The following is a 6,953-nucleotide window of genomic DNA, read 5'->3' as shown; positions in this document are numbered from 1 at the left end:
CTGCAAACTCACTGCTGCTGGACTCCATCCCCTCCTCCAGATCATCAATGAGGATATTGATCAGGCTGGGGCCCAGGACTGCTCCCTGGGGCACACCACTGGTGCCTGGCTGCCAGCTGGCTGTGGCACCATTCACCACCACTCTCTGGGCTCAGCCTGCAGCCACTTCCTCACCCAGCTCAGAGTGCTGCTGTCCCAGCCAGGGGCTGACAGCTTGGCCAGCAGTTTGCTGGGGGGATGTTTCTCTCTGGCTGGAAGGCAGCACAGTTGGTCTGCAGAGGGGAGAGAAGAGACCATGGGGGCAAAAAAGCAGAGCCAGCACCTCAGCAAGAAACCAGTGGTGTGTCCCCCCCCCCCCATCATGCTGGGCAAAGTCCCTTGCCCTTCCCTGCCACTGCACCTGCTGAGTGCCCACCACAGGGGCTGTCCAAAGGCCCCCAGCAGCTCCAACCCAACCCCCAGAGCCCTTGAAGCACAGCTCCAGCAGTAATGCAGCAGCCCAGGCGCTGTGGGACCTGCCAGAGAAGCTTCTACGAGGGCACCAAATGGTCTGCAAGCAGCAAAAGCCCAGCAGGGGACAAGCCCAGCGTTGGTGGAAGGCCCCTGAGGCCACAGGGCCACCTTGGCTATGCCAGGCCAGGCTAGAGGGGCAGGAGCCCTCCAGGGAGAGGGCTGGGGGTGGCCAGGGGAGCTGGGTGCCCTCAGGAGGAGCAGGCTCGGCTCACCTGCAGGAGGCACTCACTCTTCTGCAGGGCACAAGCCAATCGTTTTGGTGGTGATGGCCTGACTGGAGCCCAGAATGGTGCAGAAGAGGAGGGACTTACTGCTCTGACTAGCTCAGGGTGCCATGCTCAGCACAGCTCTGAGGCAGCTAACATCCCACAGCTCAATTCCCTGGCTGGTCCCAGCCAAGATGAGATCACAGGACACAACAGACCTCCTCCTCCTCCTCCTCCTGCCTCCCTCCCCATTTGGAAGGGACCTCATAGCTCAACCAGCTCCAAGCCCCCTGCCACAGGCAGGGACCCCTCCCCAGAGCCCAGGCTGCTCAAGGCCTCATCCAGCCTGGATTGAACACCTCCAGGCAGGGGGCAGCCACAGCCTCCCTGGGCAACTTATTCCACTCTTCCCAGGTGCAATCCTGTCCTTGGGCAAAAGCAAACCCGAGCAGGGCTTTGCTTGTCCCTGAAGCAGGACCAGCCCAGGCCCTGCATGTGGATCACAACCAGCCATGGATGCTCCAGTGGCTGGAAACTGCCCAGCAGAGAAGGAGCTGGGGGAGTTGGTTGGCACCAGCAGTGTGGGGAGCAGGGAGGCAGCAGGGTGGGGAGGGAGCAGGGGGGCAGCAGAGTGGGCAGGGAGCAGGGAGGCGGTGGGGTGGGGTGGGGAGGGAGCAGGGAGGCAGCAGGGTGGGAGCAGGGGGGCAGCAGTATGGGGGGGGGGGGAGCAGGGAGGCAGAGGCAGGGGGGAAGGGCTGTGGGGGCTGTGGTGTGGTGTGAGGGCCAAAAGGTGAGGTGCGACGTGCATTGGCCGGGAATCGAACCCGGGCCTCCCGCGTGGCAGGCGAGAATTCTACCACTGAACCACCAATGCTGCGCTGGCTGCGCCGTTTGTGCCTGCGCTGCCGCCGCCTGCGCTGCCCTCCCAGCGCCCCGGGCTGCCTGTGCCCGGGGTGCCTGTGCCTGGGCTGCCTATGCCCGCGCTGCCCGCGCCCAGCGCTGCCCATGCCCGCGCCCGCGCTGCCCGTGCCCTGGGCTGCCTGTGCCCGGGCTGCCCGTGCCCCGCGCTGCCTGTGCCTGCGCTGCCTGTGCCCGGGCTGCCCGTGCCCCGCGCTGCCTATGAGTGCGCTGCCTGTGCCCGCGCTGCCTGTGCCCGGGATGCCCGTGCCCCGGGATGCTTGTGCCTGCGCTGCCTGTGCCTGCGCTGCCTGTGTCCCGGCTGCCTGTGTCCCGGCTGCCTGTGCCCGGGCTGCCTGCCCTGTTTGTGCCTGCGCTGCCACCGCCTGGGCTGCCTGTGCCCCGGGCTGCCTGTGCCCGGGCTGCCTGTGCCTGCACTGCCTGTGCCCCGCGCTGCCTGTGCCCGGGCTGCCTGTGCCCCGCTCTGCCTGTGCCCCGGGCTGCCTGTGCCCGCGCTGCCTGTGCCCGCTCTGCCTGTGCCCCGTGCTGCCTGTGCCTGCGCTGCCTGTGCCCCGGGCTGCCTGTGCCCGCCCTGCCTGTGCCCCGCGCTGCCTGTGCCCGGGCTGCCTGTGCCCCGCTCTGCCTGTGCCCCGGGCTGCCTGTGCCCCGCCCTGCCTGTGCCCCGCCCTGCCTGTGCCCCGCGCTGCCTGTGCCCGGGCTGCCTGTGCCCCGGGCTCCCTGTGCCCGGGCTGCCTGTGCCTGCGCTGCCTGTGCCCCGCTCTGCCTGTGCCCCACGCTGCCTGTGCCTGCGCTGCCTGTGCCTGCACTGCCTGTGCCCCGCGCTGCCTGTGCCCGCGCTGCCTGTGCCCCGCGCCGCCTGTGCCCGCTCTGTCTGTGCCCCGGCTGCCTGTGCCTGCGCTGCCTGTGCCCCGGGCTGCCTGTGCAGCAGCCGTGAGGCTCTCCGGGACCCCTGAGCGCTCAGCGCTCTCTCAGCAGCAGCTCTGCAGCTCACAGCTCTGCAGCTGTGTGGCCTCAGCAGCGCCGGCTCTGCCTTCCCCCCGGCAGAAGGAGCCCTGCAGGAGCAGCCAGGGCTATGCCACAGCTTCCATCCTGCTGCCTGCCTGGCAGCCCGGCAGCCCGAGGCTCTTCCTGGTGGCAGAGTCAGCGTTTGCTTCTCTTTCCTGTGCCCCCAGGAAGGGCTGGGGAGAGCTGACCACTCTGCCACCAAAGGAATTGTTCCTCCTCTCCAACCTAAGCCTCCCCTGACACAGTTTCAGCCCAGTTCCTCTCCTTCCATCCCCTGAGCCTGGGCAGCAGAGCCCAAGCCCCAGCTGGCTGCAGCCTCCTCTCAGGGAGCTGCAGAGAGCAAGGAGGTCTCCCTCAGCCTCCTCTGCTCCACACCAAACCCCCCCAGGGCCCTCAGCTGCTCCTCCCCAGCCCTCTTCTCCACACCCTTCCCCACCTTGCTTGCCCTTCCCTGGCCCTGCTCCAGCTCCTCAGGCTCCTGCTGGCAGTCAGGAGCCCAGAGCTGAGCCCAGGGCTCAAGCTGAGGCCTCCCCAGTGCCCACTCCAGGGGCACCATCCCTGCCCTGCTCCTGCTGCCCACCCCAGTGCTGCTCCAGGCCAGGCTGCTGGAGGCCTTCCTGCCCCCCTGGGCACCCCCTGGGCTCAGCTCCAGCCGCTGCCCCCCCAGCCCCCCACTCTTGGGGAGCTGCAGAGAGCAATGAGGTCTCCCTCAGCCTCCTCTTCTCCAGGCTAAACGCCCCCAGCTCCCTCTGCTGCTCCTCATACTCCATGCCCTCTAAACCCCTCAGCAGCCTCATTGCTCTTTTCTGGCCACCCTCCAGGCCTCTCTTGCTGTCTGTGGCCACACCTCAGCAGACTCAGAGCCCCCAGGATGGCCGTGGCAGCAGGCTCCCCCCCACCCCCGGCTCAGCTGGCTGCTCCCAGGAATTGTTCCTCCTCTCCAACCTAAGCCTCCCCTGGCACAATTTCAGGCCAGTTCCTTCTCCTTCTGCTTGGGAAACAGCCCTTCAAAACAAAGGGGTGCAGGAGAGCTGGACCTGCTTGGAGGAAGACCCCTTGAAGGCTCAGCCCAGGCTGTGCCAACGTGCCGGCACATGAGCCCCGGGGCAGACAGCCTGGATGGGCAACGAGCTTCTGAAGGAACTGAGGGACAAAAAGAGGCTGTATCAACCCATGGAATGGTTGAGGATGTTGCTAGGTCTTGTAGGAAGAAAATCAGGGAGGCAAAAGCCCATTTGGAGCTTAGACTGTGAAGCTGTCAGCTCGTGGCTTGGACCACTACACTCTGTGCTGGGTTAGGAAGTGGCTGGAGGCTGAGCCCAGAGAGTGGTGGTGAATGGTGCCACAGCCAGCTGGCAGCCAGGCACCAGTGGTGTGCCCCAGGGAGCAGTGCTGGGCCCTGTGCTCTTTAATATCTTCATTGATGATCTGGATGAGAGGATTGAGTCAGTCAGCAGCAAGTTTGCAGATTACACCAAGTTAGGAGCAGATGTTGGTCAGTGAGAGGGCAGAAGGGCTCTGCAGAGGGACCTTGCCAGGCTGGGCAGATGGGCAGAGGCCAACAGGATGGCATTCAACAAGTCCAAGTGCCAGGGGCTGCACTTTGGCCACAGCAACCCCAGGCAGAGCTACAGGCTGGGGGCAGAGTGGCTGAGAGCAGCCAGGCAGAGAGGGAGCTGGGGGTGCTGATTGACAGCTGCCTGAACAGGAGCCAGCAGTGTGCCCAGGGGGCCAAGAAGGCCAAGGGCATCCTGGCCTGCAGCAGGAGCAGTGTGGCCAGCAGGAGCAGGGAGCTCATCCTGCCCTGTGCTCAGCACTGCTCAGGCCACCCCTTGAGTCCTGTGTCCAGCTCTGGGCTCCTCAGGTTAGGAAAGAGGTTGAGCTGCTGGAAGGTGTCCAGAGAAGGGCAAGAAAGCTGGGGAGGGGTCTGGGGCACAGCCCTGTGAGGAGAGGCTGAGGGAGCTGGGGTTGCTTAGCCTGGAGAGGAGGAGGCTCAGGGGTGACCTCATTGCCCTCTGCAACTACCTGAGGGGTGGTTGTGGCTGGGAAGGGGTTGGTCTCTTCTCCCAGGCAGCCAGCCCCAGAACAAGAGGACACAGTCTCAAGCTGTGCCAGGGAAGGTTCAGGCTGGAGGGGAGGAGAAACTTCTTCCCAGCAAGAGAGATTGGCCCTGGGGATGTGCTGCCCAGGGAGGTGGTGGAGTCCCCATCCCTGGAGGTGTTTAGGCCTGGCTGAGGCCCTTGGTGCCATGGTTGAGTTGATCAGATGTTGCTGGGGGATAGGTTGGGCTGGATGAGCTCTGAGGTCTCTTCCAACCTGGTCAGGTCTGGTCTGGTCTGGTCTGGTCTGGTCTGGTCTATTCTATTCTATTCTATTCTATTCTATTCTATTCTATTCTATTCTATTCTATTCTATTCTATAGGCTGCTTAGGGCTCTATAGGCTCCATAGGGCTCTATAGGCTCCATAGGGCTCTATAGGCTCCATAGGGCTCTATAGCTTCTGTAGGGCTTCACAGGGCTCTATCAGAATCTGTTGGCAGCTGGGAGCCTGAACTGGGACCTTCCCAGTAGGCAACTGGCACCTCAAATGGGGAGACAACTGGGCAATCAGGAGCCCAACCTGGGCAAGTGGGAGCCCAAACTGGAAGCCCAACTGGGAGCCTAAACTGGGAGCCTAACCTGGCCAACTGGGAGCCTCAACTGGGACCTTCCCAGTAGCAACTAGGAGCCCAGCCTGGACAAGTGGGAACCTGAACTGGAAGCCTAACTGGGAGCACCAACTGGGAGCTCAAAGTAGGCAACTGGGACCCCAAACTGGAACCCTAACCTGGGCAAGTGAGAGCCCAAACTGGGACCTTCCCAGTAGGCAAATGGGAGCCCAACCTGGGAGCTCAAAGTAGGCAACGGGGAGCCCAACCTGGGCAACGGGGAGCCTGAACTGGGACCTTCCCAGTAGGCAACTAGAGACCAAACTGGGAGCTCAAAGTAGGAAACTGGGAGCCCATACTGGAAGCCAAACTGGGAGCCCAAACTGGGAGCCTAACCTGGGCAACTGGGAGCCTGAACTGGGACCTTCCCAGTAGGCAACTGAAAGGTCAAAGTGGGAGCTCAAAGTAGGCAACTGGGAGCTGAAACTGGAAGCCAAACTGGGAGCCCAAACTGGGATCCTAACCTGGGCAACTGGGAGCCCAAACTGAGATCTTCCCAGTAGGCAACTAGAGACCAAACTGGGAGCTCAAAGTAGGCAACTGGAAGCCCAAACTGGAAGCCCAAACTGGAAGCCCAACTGGGACCCTGAACTGGGACCTTCCCAGCAGGCAACTAGAGCCCAAACTGGGAGCCCAAACTGGGAGCTCAAAGTAGGCAAGGAGGAGTCCAAACTAGGAGCACAACCTGGGCAACTGGGAACCCAAACTGGGACCTTCCCAGTAGGCAAATGGGAGCCCAACCTGGGAGCTCAAAGTAGGCAACTGGGAGCCCAAACTGGAAGCCCAACTGGGAGCCCAAACTGGGATCCTAACCTGGGCAACTGGGAGCTTGAACTGGGACCTCCCCAGTAGGCAAGTGGGAGCCCAACCTGGGAGCTCAAAGTAGGCAACTGGGAGCACAACCTGGGCAACTGGGAGCTGAAACTGGAAGCCCAACTGGGAGCCTAAACTGGGACCCTAACCTGGGCAACTGGGAGCCTGAACTGGGACCTTCCCAGCAGGCAACTAGAGACCAAACTGGGAGCCTAAGCTGGGCTTTGGGGCTCTTCTCTGGACACCCTCCAGCCCCTCCAATGTCTTCCTTAGACTGTGGCACCCAGAGCTCAACCCAGCACTCAAGCACTGCCCAGCCCAGGGGCAGGTCCTGGCTGGGCTTTGCCCCTCCAGGCTCTGAGGCTAAGGCAGAGGAGAGCTCAGCAAACATTGCCACAGGCTGCCCACAGCAGGGCAGAGAGGATGGGGAAGGGCCTGGAGCCCCTGGGCTAGGGGAGGGCTGAGGGAGCTGGGGGTGGCCAGGCTGGAGAGCAGGAGGCTGGGGGAGACCTCCCTGCTCTCTGCAGCTCCCTGCAGGGAGGTTGGAGTGAGCTGGGAGCAGCCTCTGCTCCTTGGGGGCAAGGCACAGGGGCAGAGGAGCTGCTTCCAAGCTGCCCCAGGGGAGGTCCAGGCTGCAGCTGAGGAAACCTTTCTGCCCTGGAAGGGATCTCAGGCACTGGAAGAGGCTGCCCAGGGCAGTGCTGCACTCCCCATCCCTGGGGGGGTCCCAGCAGCTGTGGAGCTGGGGCTTAGGGCCAGGCTTTGGTGCTGAGCCTACCCTGGGTCTAG

The 6,953-nt window shown here is 63.4% G+C and overlaps 1 protein-coding gene and 1 non-coding gene across 2 annotated transcripts; one reads left to right on the top strand and one right to left on the bottom strand.

The window, feature by feature from the left end:
* Positions 1–1,522: 1,522 nt before the first annotated feature.
* TRNAG-GCC (transfer RNA glycine (anticodon GCC)) lies at positions 1,523–1,593 on the bottom strand. The gene has a single exon. It is a non-coding gene; the product is annotated as a tRNA-Gly (tRNA).
* Positions 1,594–1,693: 100 nt separating this feature from the next.
* LOC137461082 (keratin-associated protein 10-12-like) lies at positions 1,694–2,590 on the top strand. Its single transcript, XM_068170996.1, has one exon. It carries the CDS (start codon positions 1,694–1,696, stop codon positions 2,588–2,590), a length of 897 nt encoding a protein of 298 aa, XP_068027097.1.
* The last annotated feature ends 4,363 nt before the right edge of the window (positions 2,591–6,953 follow it).

The sequence above is a fragment of the Melanerpes formicivorus genome, unplaced genomic scaffold, assembly GCF_026170545.1.
Source record: "Melanerpes formicivorus ecotype bairdi unplaced genomic scaffold, bMelFor1.0.p_v2 SCAF_1112, whole genome shotgun sequence".
NCBI lineage: Eukaryota > Metazoa > Chordata > Aves > Piciformes > Picidae > Melanerpes > Melanerpes formicivorus.
This window is presented reverse-complemented; position numbering and strand designations above follow the sequence as displayed.

What these genes read in the sequence shown, in the direction of transcription:
- LOC137461082 (XM_068170996.1), top strand. Translation starts at nt 1,694, where the DNA reads ATGCCCGCGCTGCCCGCGCCCAGCGCTGCCCATGCCCGCGCCCGCGCT.